General features: G+C 40.7%; 1 protein-coding gene across 17 annotated transcripts in view; it reads right to left on the bottom strand.

Moving 5' to 3' along the window:
* Nucleotides 1-21,366, bottom strand: part of CCDC171 (coiled-coil domain containing 171) — a 311,338-nt gene that overhangs the window by 117,857 nt on the left and 172,115 nt on the right. For 14 of the 17 annotated variants that reach the window (XR_009763232.1, XR_009763234.1, XM_061630303.1 and 11 more), the window contains one exon: nt 12,046-12,177. The exons of 1 other annotated variant lie outside the window; for it this stretch is intronic. Coding sequence is in view for 14 of the 16 variants with exons in the window: in XM_061630303.1 (XP_061486287.1) it covers nt 12,046-12,177 (132 nt within the window). In the remaining 2 variants the exon portion in view is untranslated. Of the gene's footprint in view, nt 1-6,882; nt 6,964-9,774; nt 9,866-12,045; nt 12,178-21,366 lie in introns of those variants that run through there. 2 more of the 17 variants (XM_061630371.1, XM_061630363.1) reach the window with 2 other exon arrangements.

Genomic DNA, 21,366 nt, shown 5'->3' with positions numbered 1-21,366 from the left:
CTTCCTTGTGATGGTATGAAGCAAGCAAACAAAAAAGCAAAGGACACACAGAGAGAGAGAGGGGGGGGGAAATTACCTCATGCAAATTTAAAGCAAATTTGTGGGTGCTTTGGTGGTACTTTTTTTGGACACTGCGTAAGTGGCCACCCTATATTTATGTCTTCAGCATGAAAACTTTTTTTAAAGAGTTCAGAGTGAGCAAGTTAGCTATGCTAAAGAATTGCTCCAAAGTGTTGATTGTGAAAATGTGTGTATTTTACATGCCTGTACAGAATCACAGTTTGAATGGAAAATAATGAGGAGCTCTGCCACCTGGAAAAAGCACTTTTCTTTGCCTTCAGAAGTATTCTGCAGTACATTTTCTAAGATGCAATATTTGCCACAATGTTCTGAACAGACAAGAAACAACATAATTATCTTAGTATTTGTAGATAGATTTTTTCCCCTTGGGCCTCAAATGCTTTTCGCAGAACTACTAGTGCTATTGAAAAAAGCTAAAAATGTAGCAGGAACCTAACATTTTAAGCTACATTTTATCTTTGCCGAATTGATTAGAAGAGCAGGCTTTTGCTTCTGTCTACAATACAATATGATAAGCCATGACTACATCATACATGGATGCATAATTTACATAAAATAAATGGAAGACATAAGCCCTTTATAAATTTATAATGATTATACTCTATCACTCTGAAACAATGTCAACACTCTACTCCGCTGCTATAAAACTAATACCCCTCTTACATTTATATAGCAGTTTTCAAATAAAAGAATGTCAGAGTGGTACAACAACTGTAAATTGTAGGTAATGTGTATGTATGCTGTCTATACTTGCATGTACTACTACAAATCCTGAAGTAAGAAGAATGAACTGTGAGAATGATCCATTATTTACACTTCCATTTACCTTCCATGCATCCCTCACACCACAATTCCTTCAAATTTACATCTTGGAAGCCAACTTCCTTTGGCAGGTGTTTGTGAAAGAGGACACAGAGAACAGGACATACACACATCATAAATCCAATTCAGAAAAGATATGACCATTATTGTTTATAGATTTTATTTATATTATTCATTTTTATGCCATGGCATCCTGAAGGCCTTACTACACAGAATGAGTGAAACGTTAAACTATAGAACAAAATGCCATTTAAAACAACAGAGACCCAACTAAGTTAAGTTCACGTAATTATTTATGCTATTTATGCTGTTAGGTAGAGAATTTGTTTTAAACCATTCACAGCGTGCCTCACTATTGCATACCCATCAAGCATCATATCTGAGCAAGGTTAAACAAGTGTATCAGGAACCTATTCACAATAATGAATATTTGTCCTACAGTCATTGCCCCAAAATAACTTTTGAGGTAGGAAAACTGAGTGAGTTCATCTCCAAAGTATACCCCATGTTGAAAGCCTAATAATCAACTTATTGCCAACGTAGGCCTGGTATACCACTTTTCCAGCATACATGAATTGTGGTGAGCCTTGGGCTCGCTGGCTCTGCACTCCCTTCCTCTTTCACAGCCTTGAGGCGAATAGCAGAAGGTATTGCTGCCACTGTTAAATACAGTTCCTCATTATTTCCAAACTTGGGAAATGAGCAGAAAGCACTGGGTAGCCCCAGAACTTGGAAGTAATTTGTTAGGAAAAATGAATTACTTGTGATTTATTACTATTTTGAGGAACGAGTGGGTAATTTCTTTACATTTTGCTTGTAATAGGAGTAATTTCATTACTTTTGAGCTGTAACTTTAACGTTTCCAGTGTTACTTTTGGGCGTTACTGGGGGGAAGCAGGGGAAGTGTTTTGCTCCTCTGATTCGAGGATGAAAGTCATGTGCCTCATAATGGGCTTCTGCACAGCATCACTCTTCCCTCATGCTCTGTGGGTGTTAGGAGGTGAAGAGGGAGGAGATGGAGAGCAAGACAGTGGTGGAATGGAGAGAAAAATAAAAATTGTTTCAAAAATGGACGGCAGTGAAGAATGGAGTGGAGGGAGAAAGCTGGAGGGCAAGGATGAGGAGGCAGCAGCAGAATGGAGATGAAGAACTGTGGAGGTGAGAGATGATTTTGTGTGTGTGTGTGTGTGGCACGCAAAGCTCTGAGGTGAGAGAGAGAGAGAGAGAGAGAGAGAGAGAGAGTTAAATCTGTGCTTGCACTGAGCACGGGAAGCAGCTTCTGCTGCCCTTCATGGCTGCTGTGTTTGAAATGTGTAGACTTTTTTGCATTGCAAGGGAAAATGTTTGCTTGGGAGTGTGTGAGAGATGATGCTTGCTAGCTGAGACAGTGAAGGGGGTTGCATTTGGTTTGGCACGCAAAGCTATGAGTGGTGGCCTCTGTCTCCCTCCCCTCCCCTCCTCCCTTGGGCAGGCAAGTCCCGGAAGTGCCTTAGTTGCTGGTAGGGGAACTTTGTTCCATATAGTTCCTTCCTTCCAAAGCAAACCCATTTCAAACCATCCATGCCCCCCCCACTATAGGGAATTTTGTAATAGTGCATAGAGGCTTGTGCAGCATTAATTAATTATTATTAATAATAATATTTTTGAAATAATGTTTATTATGGAAAAGAAAATTAAAAAGTAGTACTAACATAATAAAAAAGAAAAGGGAAAGAAAAAATGCTTTACATACATCATTCATCTTTATTACCAATTATATATAGATAGATATAAAGGATAAATGGCATTCTGTCAAAAGTATTTTTGCCTACATTTTACACTTCCTCCTTGGTGTTCCAAGCTTGGCATGGAATGCTTCTCATACAGAATTAATTTGAAATGCTGCATATTTATTATCATCATAATCATCATCTTCAAATCCTACATCAATTCATTGTACATGGCTCCCCCCCCCCACTTCCATTTTATTCCCACAACAACCCTGTGCGCAAGTTGGTTGGGCTGAGTGACTGGCCCAGGCAGGGTTATTCAGTGAGCAAAAATTATGCAAAGAGGATCACTTTTAATTGTGCTATGGGCCTGCTTACCTCCACTCTGACTGGGGGGATCTTGCAGGATGGGGAAGAGATGGGGAGCACACTTCACATGGCATCACAGCTGAAGTTCACCCATAAAGGAGCATTGTCTAAATCTCTCTTATTTATTACAGACAAGCCTGTTGCAGTTGTTGTTGCTGCTGAGAGCAGCAGCCAGTTGGTGCAGCCACTTGAATCACAGCTTGTTGATCCTGAGGTGGTGAAACTAGAAAGTGAAGTTCACAAAGGAAGCTCTGTGCATGAGGAGGAGAACCACATGAAGCAGTGCCAGTTGCCAACAGCTACATCTGCAGAACAGCAAGTACCATGGTTTGGCTTTGAGAAAGCTTGTACATTTGTGAGCCAGAGTGGGAGAAATGTCGTTGTATGGTGCAATTACTGCCTTCCAAGGATCAAAACTCTGAGATCATCTATTTTCTCCTCCTCCAATGTGAAGAAACATTTAGAGGCGAGCCTTTGTCATGATGCTTTTCAAAGAGTGTCTATTATCTATTTATGTTTAAATTGTGAAGTGCCTCTTCCATTTTTTCTTGGATTCATGCTTTGTTCATCATCTTCTTCCTCAGAGGGTACACCCTGAGAAGCTGACAGCAATTGAAGATGCAATAAAGGCAAGGAGAAGTGGCCATTCTGAACCAATACATAACACCCCTCCTTCCAAAATGCTGAAGCGGCAGCAGACAACCCTTGAGAGGTGGGGATCCAGCGGGGAGGCTGTCACCCAGAGCAATCTTGACAGGAAAATCATTGATTTCATTGTAGAGGAGACATTACCACTTCAGACTGTGGACAAACCATCATTCATTAGCCTGGTTCTCATTGGACTCCCAAAAGATCTCACCATCATATGTGCCAAGACTGTGAGAGACAGAACTGAGAAGAGAGCATGCCACGTGAGAGAAACTCTTGCAAACTGAATGGGTGCTGTGGCATATATAGCAACCACTGCAGATGGTTGGACCAATGGCAAGAAGAGTTACTGGATCAACCCAAATACCATGAAACATGAGGTCGGGGCCTTGGCTTGCAAGCATCTGAAGGGGCGCCATACATATGATGTCCTTGCAAAAGCACTGATGTGCATGTGCAGTACAGGATTCACAACAAAGTTATGTGCACTACTACAGACAATGGCTCCAACTTTGTGAAAGCATTCAAAGTTTTCATGGCCCAAGAACCAGCAAAAGCTGTGAATGATGGTGATAACCAGAAGGAGGAGGCTGAGGTGGAGGTTGTATCCATCTGTGAGATCCTGGACACAGGAGCTGAGGCAGAGGAAGAAGCTGCAGACTCAGGAGAATATTTTGTTTTACCACCACACGTGCTAGCCACACCCTGAACCTGATGGCAACACAAGACATAGTCATGCTTTCTGACTCCTTCAAAAGTAGTTGTCTTGATTCTTTCATTCCTCGATGGGAATGTGCAGCAAGTTGTGGTCCAAGCAGAACTAGTCAGCACAGATTGCTGAGTACATCATTTCTCCATACTATCTATACCTTTATAAACCTCTATTCATGTTCCCTTAGTCATCTTTTATCTGAACTAAAGAGCTTCAGTGGTTCCTCGTACAGAAGGAACTTCTTCCTTGTAGAGAAGGTTCCCCTTTCTGCACCCTTTTTCTGCTCTACAACATCCTTTTTGATATAGGGTGATCAGAATTGTACATGGTATTCCAAATATATGTGTTAACATATCCTCTCTCTTTCTTAGATACAACATGGAAGCCTTGTTGAAAGCTGAAATAAAGATGGGTGCACAAGGACATTAATCAGTTTTCAGACAAAGACCAGGAAGGAGATGACTTGGAAAATGACTTCTTTAACATTCAGCCCCAGGGCAAGAAGTCAGCAGTGGACACTGCTGATAAGGAATTGTTGAGGTACCTGAGGTCTCCCAGCAGGGAACTGTCATCATTCCATGGCTTTCCATGTGTGCTGCGGTGTTTTTTGCAGTGCAGCACAAGACAGGCATGCCTTCAAGAGCCGCAGTAGAACGCCTGTTCAGTACCAGTGGCAACATAATGACTGTAAAAAGACATTCCTTGTCTGACGTGCTCTTTGAGCATCTTGTTCTTTTGAGACATAACAGAAATGTAAAAGCAGCATTTCAAGTGTAAAATTTGATTTCAAGTGAATTATATGTGTGTTGGGGTATCATCATTACTGGGGGGAATGTGAGATTCTGCTATGCCATTCTGTTAATCTGTTGGATAAAAAAAATATTCTACTACCCTCTGTGTGTGTGTGTGTGTGTGTGTTTATTTTTAATGTTGTTTTAGGCTACTTAGATGTGCAGCAGCCAAGGCCACCACCTTGTAGGCAATTTTTAAAAGGTAACTTAAATGTAGTGATTGCTTTTGAGTAACAGTAAAGTAATCCATTACTTTCAGAGCAATTGTAATTGTAATGGTAATTACTACTTTTTTGGGGGCCATGTAACAGTAATTGTAATTTATTACTTTTTAAAAGTAATCTTCCAAGCTCTGGACCCTCGTTTGTTTTTACTAATTAGAGTTTAAACAAATCACCATTCCACAAGTTTGGATGTAACAGGGAACTGTGGTTTGTGAATAAATCTTTTAATCTTCCCCAGTGCACAGGAAAAGAGAGGAGAGTACAGCCTGAGGCATACTGCATCTGAATCACAGAAGAAGAAACCATGGTTCCCCATTACATCTAAACCAGGTCATACAAATTTTTATTGAGAGCTAAATACATGGACTGAAAAGTGACCATAAATCAGCAATATTAGTAACATTCTCAACAAAATTGGAATAATTACTCTGTGAATGCTTTGACATGTGGTTGAAATGCTTGCCAACCGGACTTAATGGTTATTAGGATGGCAATAGCTAGAAGCAGGACCTTTATGGTCATTATCTCAAGAAGGCAGAACCTCCTTCCTAAAGAAGCTAGGAAGGTTTCTGGAATGATTGAAAGTCCTGTCTTTTTCTGCAGGCATTGGGATCTTCCCCTGCCCCCATGGCTGTTTTAGATTTGTAGGGTGTTTTACTTTTTGATTTTATTTCTTGATGTGTAACCATTGCATATTTTGTAGTTGTAAACAGCTTTGAGCTATCTTGGAAAAGTGGCAAATAAATATTTAAATAATTCTTAGTTTAAGAATGAATAAATACCCTAACTTTAGGTTTAGCTACTACAATCTGACTCGTCTTTCTGTAAAGGTCACTTTCAAGCAGTAGTTAGGTGACCACTATTGTCTTCCCAGCATAAAAAATATTAAGCATAGGCTGTAGTAAATTCAGTCCCCACCGCCCAAACATAGAAGCAATCATTTTCCATTATGTTGCTTTAGGAGTCAGATTTTTGCCTTGATATACTTCAAGAAAGCATAGCTCAAATCACTGTGATGGCCACTATTACATTTTAATGAATCCAAGAGGGTTGCATTGCAACGTTCATCAAGCAAGTGTGTTACAATGTAATCCAATGTTTCCTGTTTTCACATACGCTGTTGTCCCTGTTTCCTCTCCGAAGCCCACAGCATTCTCTCTTTTCTCCCTGCACTACCACAAGCCCTCCTAAATCTCTCTATTTGTTAACCTTCCTTCTTTCTCTCCACTCCATAGTGAACACTTTTTTCTCTCTTAGTACCTTTCTTGGTGATTGCTTTTCTCTCTGTCCACCCCTCCCCGCCTTTTTCCTGTTTCCCATCCATGGGTCTTTCTACACTTCCTCTCCATTGAGAAGTGCCTGTAACTCAGTGCATCTGCTTTGCATGCAAGGTCCCAGTTTCAATCCCTGCCAGTCAGTGTAGGCAATACCGAATTTGGACTGATGATCTGACTCCGTACAAGTTTGCTTCCTATATTCCTACCTCCTTTTTCACCTCTGTCTCCTTTTTTCACACACAAAGGGAGCCTCAGATGCAGGAGGGCCACAGAGTGTCGCTGTCTTGCTAGAAGAGGCTGAATAAACTGTGACACATAAGAAGAGTCCTCCTGAAGAAGATTAAGCATCTATCAGATCTAGCATCCCGTGTCCCATAAAAGGTAGCAATTTGTTTCTGGGAAGCCCACAAGTCAGGCATGAGATAAACAGCCCTTTCCTGTTCCCCACACACCCAGCAACTGGTATTCAATCGAATACTACCTCAAAATTTCACGTAGTAGGTGGTAGGTGTCTGTTTAATACCGTGGCTAATAGAAGATTGTCCTATCCCCCTTTAAAGTCAGCTGGTATAGCACAGTGGGGAGGGGAGCCTGGCTGGGAGTCCAGAGTCTGTGAGTTCAAATCCCCTCTCGTGTCTCCTGGGTGTCAAGGGCCAGCTAAAGATCACCCCCACAGTGAGTGGCTCAGGGGTTACATGCCCTGCTACCTGTGCAGCCGTGGGCAAGCTGCATAGTCCCAAAGACCCCAGTTGCCCCCCAGCTGGCGGTTGCGGACAAGGAAGGGGCTTGCTTGTGCAGCTGTGGCAAGCTGAGCAGGCCCTAGCCAGCTGGGGAGGACTAGCCTCAGAGGGAGGCAATAGTAAACCCCCTCTGAACACCGCTTACTATGAAAACGCTAGGAATAAACAAAGGATTCATAGGGTCGCCATAAGTCAGAATCGGCTTGAGGGCATATAACAACAACAAGCCAATCACTATGCACAAATCTTGTGTCAATGGATTCCATACATCAATTATGCAGTGTCTTGCCTGTCAATAACATTGGATAACCCTGAGTTTTAGCGTTACCAGTGAAGAAGAAAACCTCTTTCCACTTTCTCCATTCTATCTATACCTTTATAAAACTCTGTTCATGTCCCCTTAGTCATCTTTTATCTGAACTAAAGAGCTTCAGAGGTTCCTCATACAGAAGGCACTTCTTCCTTGTAGGGAAGGTTACCCTTTCTGTGCCCTTTTTCTGCTCTACAACATCCTTTTTGATATAGGGTGATCAGAATTGTACATGGTATTCCAAACATGGCAAGATCATAGATATATATGAAGTCATTATTTACTGGCAGCATTATTTTCAGTCCTTTTCCTAACAATCTCTAGCATGGAATTAGTTAACTGCATTGAAACTTTCATTGAGATATCTACCATAAACCTAAAATATCTTTCGGTTCAAATTCTATTCAGTTTAAAGTTAGGATATTTTGCCCCAATGTTCATCACTTTATATTTGTTTACATTGAACCCCATTTGCCATTCTGTTGCCATTCACTTACCAACTGATGGGGTCTGAACTGATGGTGATTACCAAGGCACCGATTCCACCATGTGCAAATTAAATCTTGGGAGAGGAGGAGCAGTAGAAACTAAAATATGGCAATATTCTCCCACCCCCATCCCCGCTTGATGGGTACTGATTTTCCAATGAAAAGGCAGGAAAGTCACTGAAAATTGTTATTTGTCCCCAAATACTACAAATAGTAAGAGAGGGTGCTGCAATTGGCCTGTGGGCTTTATGTTGTACAGACATGATCTGCACTGTGGGGCATATTTAAACTGTTTTATATTCTCCTCATTGGGGACTGCAATAATCCTTGCATTTATTTTAGTAATTGTGTTTTGACACAAATAATGTCAAAATAATTGAGTCACTAATTATGCCATTTATTCCATTCATTTGCTGCAGCTGAGTTATATGAACATGCAACAATGCTCAATCATCCCACATGGTAGCTCCTTTCTTGTGCAGTGGCATCAAGGTTTTCAGTCATTCTTGAACTGCAGCATTCTTAGCATTGCTGAATGACATTATATTGTAAAGCCTTCTTCAAATAAAGCATTTTACCATTGTAATTACTACTTGCCTATCTGCTACTGCAGCAAAGAGTAGGTTGCAATCCTATTCACACTTATATTTGGGAGTAAGCCACATTGAACTCAGTTGGACTTACTTCTGAACAATCATGCACAGAAATGCGTTATTAGAAAGCTACTAGGCCCAGTCATGAAACTTTAAAAACACTTATATGGTCTGCTTTCATAGAACATGAGTAAGAATAAGTGGTATCTACTGTTTGTCTATTTTGCAACTAAAAGATGTGGTCCTTAGTTGTTTTTGACATGCTTAATAAAGTAAATTCCCCAAAGAAAAGTAACATTACATTTAAATCATGGTGCAAGAATACATATAACAAAGAAAAACCTCTACGAGACATACAAAAATGATACAATATTTATACTAGTTAAAGGCCCATCCAGCTTGTTAGGGAGAGTCCTTTTCCCAACTCAACACAATATCATTCCATACAGCATAATGAGAAAACATGATTCACCAGAAAAGACAATAATACTGGGGAAAATAGAAGGGAGTAGAAAAAGAGGAAGACCAGACAAGAGATGTATTGATTCCATAAAGGAAGCCACAGACCTGAACTTACAGGGTGGTTTATCACAGATCCTATTGGAGGTCGCTGATTCATAGGGTCGCCATAAGTCATCATAGACTTGAAGGCACATAACAACAACATCCATTATGTGAGCTCATTACTTAATTGTAGAGCCCAGAGTGATCCATAGGAATGAATGATAACCATTTATGTATGCAGCAGAAAGTTTTTTTAAAAATAGTGTAGCCACAGGGATAGGGGTAAAAACAACTCCCCGTACCATACAACCTTTGCCTTTAAAAAAAAAGAAAGAAACCTGTTCATATCTGCATGACCCTGCCGTGAGTTCTGTTTCCTGGTCACACTACAGTATGTCAAAATATTGGACGACTGGGACAGAATTGTTGGGAACTGGGATGGATGGATGAAGCCCTAATGAAAGAACACCAAACAGACATGTATATATGAATGAAATAAGAATCACCTTTAACTGGTTTAAGTGGACTGTGACTTGTTCAACAGCACAAATCTTATTTTATTTTTAATGGATAATTCCCATTTCTTCTTCCTAAACCCTTGGAATTAATCAAAGCACAAATAATAGTAAATCACCTGAATAATGAGGTCCTCTGCAGTGTCTAAACATGAAGAGGAAACAAGACTAACACCAGGTGATATCCAATGTTAGTCATACTCAGAATAGACCCATTGAAATAAATGAAGTAATTTAAGGCCATTGATTTCAACGGTTCCACTCTGACTTAGATATAACCTATTATTTATCTATTATTTAGTAACCTTCACTTTTTAAATTCTACAAAGGTATTTTTATGTGACACAAAAATGAAGGCACTTTGAATAGCTTATAAGACTAGAGAGACAATACATATGCAGATAACAAGCAACAAAATACATAGGTACAGCATTTTAATGATGGCTTCCTCCAGTTTATATCATTTTTATAGGCACACTTGAGAGTAAGATCCAACTGAAATTAGTTACACTTGCCTTCAAAGAGCTTTGCTTAGAATTAGATTACTTGTTCCTGTTCTTATGACTCTGGAGCATAGCCACCTGGAAAATTCCAGAAGTGACAGGGCCACAATATTTTATGTCATATCAAAAAGAAATTTTATATGTGTCACTCAGCATGCAATGCGGACACGCCATTCACTACAGGGCTATTAACTATTAGATTGTCTGCTGGAAATCAGAATAAATGCTCAAGGTCTCAACAAATCTGGCAGATAAAAGGAAATGTAAATGTAAAGTGTGGTGTATGCAAGTGAACAAACTCAGGAATCAGAATTTTAAAGGCCAAATTAGATGTGATGTTGGAAGATCTGGGATTCTAGTGGCTTAAAAAAAGAAAAAAGCTAGAAACAGCCTCAGGAGTTTCTAGCACTTAAGTGCTAGGGTGGATGGGAGGGTTTTAAGAAGTGTTATTAACCCTTTCATCCAGTGCTATTTTCTACATCCAAATCTTTCCACAGCTGTTTGTAATGTGCCCTTTTTAAAAAAATGTACAAGGTCCAGGGCCACACTTGAGGAGGGGTCTGGTACAGTGCTGAGAATGAGCCCACCCTAAACATGCATACCCAATCAGGAGAGGGCTGTTTCTGGTGGATATGACAGCTGTTGTATGCTTTCTCTGCCATTGTTTTGGGGGCAGTGGCAGCACTCCCCTGGGCCCCCTGGAATGCTTCAGCAGGGATAAATTGTGACCCTTTTGAAAGGGAGTGAAGCTCAGCTTCTATCCATGGTGGCCACCTGCCATCTTAAGTGACCCAAGATGCATTTGCCCTGGCCCACAGAAATCTATTAAATTCAGGTATTTCATAGATCTATGGACAGGGGTATTACATATTGGGCCTCTTGTGGCCACCATGGATGGGAGCTAAGCTTAGCTCTCCATTATGCTTGGTCCCCCCCAATTATTTTTGTGTTCTGATTTCCCTATAACAACTTCATTTGTCAGTGCAGGGGTATATTCCCAGGACCAAAGTCTGGAGCTTTAATAAATGTGTTTTCAGTAAGGGCAGTTCTGTGTTCTATGGAAGAATGGATCCTTTCACAAAAACACTTAAGTACACATCTCTAGGATCATGTAAATTTAATAGGAAGATAAGTACAGCTTTTTCACTCAAATGTAGGAGGGCTGTTTTCTGATTTTGATACCTTGACAACTACATTCATCATCTATTTCATTTTGCTCTGTTATCTATCAGTGCCAAAAGGTGTCAGTCAGAAAGTGGCTAAAAAGATCAATTCTAACCCTAGAATCTTTCCCCTCCATTTGAAATACTCCAGTTGTAGTGAAACTAAGGAACTGTGATATGCCCCAGTTGTGGTCCATTTCTCCTGTGTGACCTAACCCTGATGACACCCTTAAATCTTTATCTAGGGGCCATTTGTTTTCTTCTTTTTTGCTTTGAAAATAATATTGAGAGAAATAAATACTGTTCTGACCACAACTTTAAAAAGGAAGGTAGAAAGCATGTTCTCTCCCTCCTCCCAACCACATTGCTTTTTGTGTATATTGTGTAGTTTTCTTTGCTAAATCATTTCTACAGTTCCTTTAATACTCCATTTAGAAAAGGAAAGTGTTGTTCTAACACGATGATTTCATTCAAGCACAAGTTAGAAAGCTAATTTCTAATTACTGATCACTATATTATAGAAGTTTTTTACTTATAGCACTTTCTGAGTTTTTGAAACATTTCGGTTGTAAAGAAAGGTTATTTAAGAATCTAACCTGGAATGCTACAACCTCTGGCCCACCCTTCAGCCCTTCCATTGCAAAGGTCTCCAGGTGCAGCTTAGGTAGCTGCAGGGTGAAGTCATTCCTGGTTGCCGCAGTCCGTGACAGAGAGATCTGATCTCTGACCTAAAAGGGAAAAAACAGTATCAATGGTAATTCCCCTTCAGACACATTAACTGGGATGAAGTGGGTCCCCTTGAGTCCACTGAGTGGACTTGCATTGATCGCTGGACCTGAAATCCATGAATAAATTTAGGACTAATTGATTTTTTGTTGCAAATAAATCTCTAATTCTGAGTGCTGGGAGAGAATGTTAACAAGAAAAAGCATCCTCTTCCCTGGACTGAAATGTGATGGGAAGGAAAGTCACTAAAGGGTTCTTGTCCAGCTGGTACACAAAATTCCACAAACACACACATTGTTTGCAATTTGAGGTTAAAGAAATCAGAATATAAAATTGTACATAGTAGCACATTATGGATAGACAACAGTTGCCTGCTTGATTAAAAAATAATTGTCATCCATCCGAGAAGCAACACACCACCAAAATATTTTTAAAACAATTGCTTTGACATTAAGATCTTATCTGAAAGACTTTTCACAGAAAGGTCTTGATTTTGTTTTTAAAATAATCAATTATCTTGCAAAGCTGCTAAACTATAACTGACAAAGAGTATTTTAAAAACTTCAGTTGGTTAAGCAGCTTATTAGACGTATTATAGGTTCCTATAAAAACACTAACTTTTAATGTCAACTAACTTAGCAAAAGACTCCTGAACAAGTAGCTCTGAAGGAAATCAGTATTCTTTTCCAAAGTCCAAGTAATTTGGATTTAGTATTCCAAAAGGCAGAGTTTAAAGAAACAACAACAAAACTCTCAGCACTGTAAATGAGAGATATCTATACATATGTAGACTTATGCAATTGGTATTGTACTGCCACCTTCTGTCAAGGTGGGAAATCCCTTCATTTATTATGTGCAGTAAAAGTAAAAAGTACAGTATCTGTAAATATTTTAATCATTAGTTCATATGTCCATATTATATAAACATCTAAACAAATTATAATCCTCACCACATTTGTCATCACTGGACACACTGGCAGTGTCCCGATTCACGTTAAACACAGTTAAGCAAATATGGAAGCAAAACCTTCCAAATTCTTCCAGCATGCCCTCCCATATTTGATTAGTCATAGTTTAGTGTTATATTCAAACCCTAAATTGTGATTAATCTTAACTATGGCACATTAGCTTCATAACCCGTAGTCTGAAGTTGGTTTGCTTCAAACTATATTTAAGTTTAGCCACAGTTGTCAAGTTTGGACAAAATGACAAGCTGCAGTTATTCAAAAACAGAACTGAAAGCTTTCAATTGCTGCCTTGCAGTCACATGGAAGGAGAGAGGATAGGGAGCATATGAATCCAGGACTTACCAAGGCTTGTTATTGTCACAATATTGTGACATCAGAATGCAGACAATAGTGATGGAACAAATGAGAATTATTTTTCTGCACAATGGTATTGCTTCATACTGTACATAAATGGTCACTCTGATACTAGACAACTACCCACAACACATGGCGGTCTTTTGTAATCTTAGGAACTACAGTAGTTTGGTCAGTATCAAGCATGGCTTGACCCCAAGGGAATTAGAAAAGTTATTTCAATGTTTCTTACCTATACCACTTGTTTATTGTTTGCGATGTTTTCTTTTTCTTTTCAACTTTGTAATTCAGAAAAACTCAGTGTGTACAGACAGATAGGTAGATAGATAGATATAGATATATTTAAAAGACTGGAGACAGTGGGGAGTACTTCTGAGCAAACAAGCCTAGGATCTGGCTGTAATTTCATTAATTCAAAACAAAAGGTCTTTACATGCAACATGTAAAGTTTCAAACTATTCCTAATTTTATTCTGTATGGCAGGTGTGGGGAACCTTTGGCCCTCCAGATGTTGCTGCACTATAACACTCATCATCCCTGGTCAATGGTCACGTTGGGCTACGGCTGATGGGAATGGTAGTTCAGCAACATCTGGAGGGCCAAAAGTTCCCCACTCCTGCTATACAGGATCAATTATCACACTTAACCCCCCCCCCCCAATATTCTGCCTTGTTGTTTTGCAAAAAATAAAACCTAGTAGCTGAGCTGGACTGTATCATCCTGTATCTTCAATATAGCATAATCTGTTAACATTTATCTTTCAAATAAAAATTATTCCCAGCAGCAGCAAATGATACTAAGCACTTAATATGAAAATGGGAAAAGAAAAACTCAGCCAGTGCCACGTACAACACATAAATATTAATTCTGGATGTTTCAGCCTTTCTATGTATGTACATATACCCTGGTAGTAATGAACACACCTAGTATTAATGAACTTTACATAAAATTAATACCACTATAAAACCACATATTGAAATCAAATTTAGACACTTTAAACCCTATATGACATTTCTCTCTTCCTTCTACCAGTAATCATATATTAAGAATAGCCATACACTCTTATAAATATGCATGCATGCTATATGTACAATGTATAAATGTTAAGTGAGAATTTACAAGATAATATAACACACACACATTCTGTACTACAGTCTAGGGAAATAGGGAACCTTACATTTCCCAGGTTGACCTAAAGAATTTCTGTCAATACCTGTGCCTGCCAAACTATGCACTATAATGCAATTTTTATAACAGCATAGGTTTTCCTCACATCCTCCTTTCTACACATACTGTTCTAGGTTCAGGATAGAGAATCCAGTGGAAAAACACAGTCTCGAGGGTCTTCTCTCAGCATGTGTAGTATCGCTCAGATGTTAACCTTGCCCAACCACAATACAAACATATTATTTTCACGATATGCTTAATAATACATATTTCCCTGGATTTGTATATGCTAACTTTTCCATTTCCCATTCCAAACAATATGCACATAGATAAAAGAAAAGATTAATGTGGATTAAGATACAAAGAATTTATCAACATCAAACCACCAGCGTTTTGCCTTCTACCCTTCTGAACCATAGTCAATAGATCTAAATATTTTACAACACCCTGGCCAATTCATTGTTTGATGTTTAAAAACACACCCAGAATCAAAGAAAATTTATTAAATTTGAGCCCCCAAATGAGATACTATTAGCTTTGAAAGTCAAGTTTAACTGCGATATTGATGATTCTCTTTTTTCTGTGACAAAATTCACCAGGGAAATCCCTGATGTCAAAGTACCAAAGCAGATTGCTAATGCTGAGGAGAGAGGGGAGGAAAGGAGCACAGGGAGGGGTGGGGTGAAGGAAAAAGAGTGAGAAGTAAACAGTGTATACACTATGTAGGTATAACACTGACAGCAGCAGGTCCTTTAACCCCATCTCTGTCTGGTTTTGTTCTTTACCACCAGGGTATAACATAAGCTGGACAATAAAGCAAACAACATGTATGTCTTTAAAATGCAATAACTGTAATAGTAGCTCATCATCAGAAAGGAATGTGATCGTTCCTTAGATATAAGCCTCTGGACACCATAAGTCCCAAGCACATGTTCTAATGTTTTTAATTATTTTTGATAGAAAGTGCTGTATTCTTTCCACATTCACAGTATACATGAAATACATGAATAATGCTTTGCTTACCAGAGAGAGAGAGAGAGAGAGAGAGAGAGAGAGAGAGAGAGAGAGAGAGAGAGAGAGAGAGAGAGAGAGAGAGAGAGAGTTTTCTGTCTGATAGTTGTCTCTGGTATGCATTAAAACTCATATGGAGTAAGGATAACAGAAATGCTTTCCTTATATAACGTCTGACCAGAAGGGCCCTATCAGTTTAACTTTGGCCCACTTCCCACTAGACCAAATTGGTACTGTGCTACTTCACATTGCAGATGGGAAGTCACATAATCAATACAAAAATAAAATCCCTCCACAACGAAAATTAGCAAGTCAGGGAGAAGGGCTCTAACCAGACTTTCTTTCTGACATGCTAGCTTTCTCTATAAGGATTTATTTATTTATTTTGGTATGGAGGTGCATTCTATTGTGGGAGCTCCTCCCACCCTACCTGAAATATTACAGTACAGCTCAGCAAAACCCAGGCCTTCTGAGCATTTAAAGTTATACTAACAACCCAATATCAGTCCACTATGTCATCTAATACAATGTACCTACAATAGAATTTGTTGTCATTCCCATAAATTTTTCCACAGGGTTGAGGTGCCACTGTAGCGTGAAACTGGATGCAAATCCCTTAGACTGTGTACATACAATAACTGTTCAAGTACTTTCAGAACTAGAAAAAGTTCATTTTTACCACTGTATAGGCATCTATTCTGTCCCTGAAGAAAAGTAGAATTGTAGCACTTCAAAATCTCATTTGATCAAATGCAGGGTGAATTTGATCCTGTTTGATCAAATGCTATTGCAGGGTGCATGAAAAGGGTGAATATGGGTACTGTGGGCAATGAATATGGGTAACAGCCTTCAGGTCACCGAAAAGCTATTGTCTGTACAAAGACTTAACAGAAGAAAGGGATGCAGGTTGCAGAAACTGCATAGCACGAACCAATACTTTACTGGTTCTCTACCCAAAGGACTTTCAGGGGCATGCAAAGACTAAATATGATTATGGCATCTCTATTTAGGTATACTGCAGAGATTAGAAGTACACAGAATGTAGTTGGTGCTGAAACACAGCCTGTCTTTTAAGTTGTCCTGCCTGAAGGCCCTTCAAGCTAATTCCATACGAATGGAGGCTGTCGAGGTTATTCATGCACCTAAACCTAGGCAATTGTTTAAAAGACACTTAAAAAAAAATACATCACATGTCTCAGGATTTTGCTCTGGCATTACGAGAGATCCTTTACACTAAGCTCTGCCTAATAACTGCTTCTCATGGCTTAGCTGGCAACCGTGGCTCAGAGGTAGAGTCTTGTGCAAAGAAGATCCCAGGTTCAATCCCTGACATCTCCAGGAAGGGCTGGAAAAGACACCTGCCTGAAACCTGGAGAGCCGCTGCCAGTCAGTGTGGACAATACTGAGCTCGATGGACCAGTGCTCTGACTCGGTATAAGGCAGCTTCCTGGGTTCCTCTGTAAGATCTTACCTTGGACTGATACAACTCGACTTCTGTTATACAGCAGTAGCGCCAGAGCTGTGCTAAGCCAGAATGGGCATGCTCAAATCTTAGCCTGTTAATTCCAGCTATTTAAACAACTGGGCTAAATATAGGTGTCCATAAATGTGAGGTAAGGGATACAAGAGAATAAAATGTATTTGGGTAAAGATGCAAAGGATCAAGGCCTATTGCATGACTGTTTGCACCTACATGTTACGTTCTGGAAGTAAAGTCACTTTTGTTCTCTGAGGGACTGAGACAAAACTGTCTAGGGTGCCTCAGAGTGGGAATACAAAGATGTTAAAAGGATAGTAATGCAATGAAAAGATATCCATTTGATATCACAAGCAGGCCAATGTCCACATGATTTGCATGTACCCAATAAGGAAGATTTGTCCAAGTGAGTGCTACAGCTGTGATAAGCATGGAAATGCTTTAATATCATTACTAAAGATACTTTATGTTCATGTGTATATATTGGGGAAAAGGACTGTTCTGTAAGCTGAACTTCCAAGACAGCTTTTAAAACTTCCATATACAATAAACAGCTTCAGATTTTGGCCAGGAAAACTGCTAAAGAGCAAATTCATTGAAACTCCCCATGTGTGTATCTGAATCACAGGCTAACCCAGGGGAAGGGCTTAAGCTGGCATGGGATGCAACTTTGGGATTCGGATATTAGTGGAGCTGGGGCAGCATAGAAAGCTACCATAAGGGAACAGTAACCATGCAGTACCTGTACTATAAGAAGTCATTGAATCATAGAGTTGGAAGGGGCCTATAAGGCCATCGGGTCCAACCCTCTGCTCAATGCAGGAATTCAAATTAAAGCATCCCCGACAGGTGGCTGTCCAGCTGCCTCCTGAATGCCTCCAGTGCTGGAGAGTCCACCATTTCCCTAGCTAATTGGCTCCTTGTTGTATCGCTCTAACAGAAAGTTATTCCTGATGCTCAGAAGAAATCTGGCTTCCTGTAACTTGAGCCCATTATTCCATGTCCTGCACTCTGGGAAGATCAAGAAGAGATCCTGGCCCTCCTCTGCGTGGGAACTTTTCAAGTACATGAAGAGTACTATCATATCTCCCCTCACTCTTCTCAAGGCTAAACATGCCCAGTTGTTTCAGTCTCTCCTCATAGGGCTTTGTTTCTAGTCTTCTGATCATCCTCCTTGCCCTCCTTTGAACCCATTCCAGTTTGTCTGCATCCTTCTTAATGTGTGGTGTTCAGAACTGGATGCAGTACTCAAGATGAGCCTAACCAGTGCTGAATAGAGGGGAGCCAATACATCACATGATTTGGAAACTTCATTTCTGTTAATGCAGCCTAAAATAGCATTTGCTTTTTTTTGCAGCCACACTGTTGGCTCATTTTCAGCTTGCAATCAACAACAATCCCAAGATCCTTCTCACATGTAGTATCCCGCATCCTATAACTGTGCATTTGGTTTCTTTCGGACCTGTGTTTTAAAAACTCAACCCACCAAGGCAAATGTGCCCATGGGCCTAAAAAGAAATGGAAAGCTCTTCGTTTCAGCTGCATGAAAATGGTCCAAGATCCCTAACTTGTTCTATCTGCTTAAGAGCCACCTATTTTGTGTTCTTATCAACAAACTGCTTGCATAAAATGACTGAATAGGCTGTTGTCTGTTGACAATATTGACAATCTAATAGACAAAACAACACAAGTCAACATTCTATTTAGTAGACTAGGGATTACCAACATGGCACCAATAGGCACAATGGGGCAGCTTGAAGTGCCCATAAAGCCTTGGCACACATGCAACCCCAAATTACTGTCCCCTTTATCATGAGAAGATGAGAGTGATTACTTTTGTTTCCCTTGAAAAGTACATAGAGTTGAAGGAGGAAATTGGAAGATTGACACTCTTTCCCACTTCTTCTTTCAGCTCTATACGCATTTCAAGACTCAGATTAATTCTAGTAAATATTACTATTAGCCAGATCCCTTGGAAAAGCAAAATGTGTGTGTGTGTGTGCATGCACACATGCTTTCTCTCCTTCTGTTACTCAGCCAAGCCTGGCACCAGTGGGTGGCCAGGCTGGGCCTTGGCTGACGGCTCCTGTGGCCCAGAAGGACCCTGAAGGGCCTCTCCTTAGGCTGGGAGGGTGGACCTCCTGCTCTGCAATCTGTGCCAGCATCAAGTTGTGGTACCCAGTGACCTGACGCTGCTGTGGATTGAAGAGCTGATACACACCTGATACAAGTGGTGAAGGCTTAAATAAGCCTGCTTGCCCCACCTACCTCCCACATCAGCATGCACGTCCCTTGCATTGCACAAACATGCCTGCCAAGATGATGGCAGGGGTGTCCCTAAAGAATAGACACCCCTGCTGACATCTTGGGTGATGGCAGGCATACACGTGCAACATGAGGAGCATGCACCCTGACATGGAAGGAAGGGAGGGAGGGAAGGAGGGCCTACTTAAACCCCACACTGCCTGTGTCCGGAGGGGTGTTGTAGAGTATGATGCTGTGGGCCTGGGGCAGGCTGGTGCCCAAGGGCCCAGTTACGCCTGGTGCTGGCCCTACTCAAAAGAGGGTTGATCCATGGGGGGGGGAGAGGGGAGAGAAGTAACTAGAGGGGGTGGCACCCACAGCACTTATTCAAAAAAACCAAAAGTTCCCATGGGCCTAAAAAGGTTGCTGGTCTCTGCAGTAGACTACTGATAGCTATTGGGCATGTGTCTGAACCTTTAGAAATTGTTACATATATTTTTGTATTTTGGACAGGTACATATAACGTTTTTTGACAGAAACGTGTGTATTTTGGAGATGAAGCAGACAGTACGTGCCTCAGTGCTCTCCACCTTTATGCACTTAGAGGGAGCTCCCAGACACCCCCCTACAACCGTGCAGCCCACAACGCCCACTTGCATGCCCCACCTACCTCTCCTGTTGGGATGAATGCTGGCCACGCTGCGCACATGCCTGCCATCAACCAAGATGGAGGCCGAGGCTTCCCTAAGGGGCTTGGTTGATGGCAGGCATGCACACGTTTGTGTGCCATCAACCAAAATGGTGGCAGAGGCATCAGCCCCTTAAGGAAGCCTCAGACACCATTTTGGTTCATGACAGGCATGCACGTGCAGCATGGCCAGCATTTACTTCAGCAGAAGTAGGTGCGAGCGGGTGCCATGGGCCCGGGGCAGGCTGGTGCCCAAGGGCCTAGTCATGGCTGGCACTGGCCCTAGTTGGTTGGGTAAGAAAGAGAACTATTCAGCAGTGACATATTTCATTTCTTCAATGGTGAACCAATGGTGGAGCAATCAGTTAGGGTTGTCTAAACCAAAGCTGTGTTAGTTTAAGCTTCCATTATTTATACCAAATTCACCATTAGGCAGCTTCTGAAAGTGAACAGTGGGGGAAAGCTTTATGCAATACTGATTAATAGAAAGTGATGAACTAGCACCCAGGAAATTTGGGTCAACGTCCTCACTCAGCCGTGAAGCTCAATGGGTAACCTTTGATCAGTTATTATCTTTCTGCCTAAACGACCTCTTCAGGGTTGCTGTGACAATAAAGGGGAGGGAAGGAGAGAGGGAAGAACCGTATACACTGCCGTGAGCTGCTTGCAAGAAAAAATGTAAATATACTGCCTTCAAGTCGATTCCGACTTATGGCGACCCTATGAACAGGGTTTCCAAGGTCACCAAGTGAGCTTCATGGCTATGTGGAGATTCAAACCCTGGTCTCCCAGGTCGTAGTCCAACACCTAAACCACTGGAAAGTGGAATAAAAAGAAAGAACGAGTAACAGAACGAAGTCCTTCGCTTCAGCTTCACAACCACCATTTGAAGGACATCATGTTGTTCAAGGTGTTGGTTTTGGTATATGAAGCCCTATACAGCTTGGGACCAGGATACCTGAAAGATTGTCTTGCTCCTTATATATCCAGTCAATCACTGCGCTCTGCAGGTGAGCACGTCCTGCAGATACCATCTCATCAGGAGGTTCATCCCATACAATGTAGGAATCGGGCATTTAGTGATATGGCATCTATCCTTTGGAATTCTCTACCCTTAAATATTAAACAGGTGCCATTCTCTGTTGTCTTTTTGGTGCCTGTTGAAGACTTTCCTCTTTCAACAAGCCTTTTAAAGTAGAGACCACATCCCAGTCTGCATCCATGTTGGAATTGTTTTTATTTTTTTATGTATTTTTTAAAGATGTTTTGTTTTTATGATTTT

The sequence above is a fragment of the Rhineura floridana genome, chromosome 1 (assembly GCF_030035675.1).
Source record: "Rhineura floridana isolate rRhiFlo1 chromosome 1, rRhiFlo1.hap2, whole genome shotgun sequence".
Taxonomy (NCBI): domain Eukaryota; kingdom Metazoa; phylum Chordata; class Lepidosauria; order Squamata; family Rhineuridae; genus Rhineura; species Rhineura floridana.
Note: the sequence above shows the minus strand (reverse complement) of the source record. Positions and strands in the feature narration are given on the sequence as shown.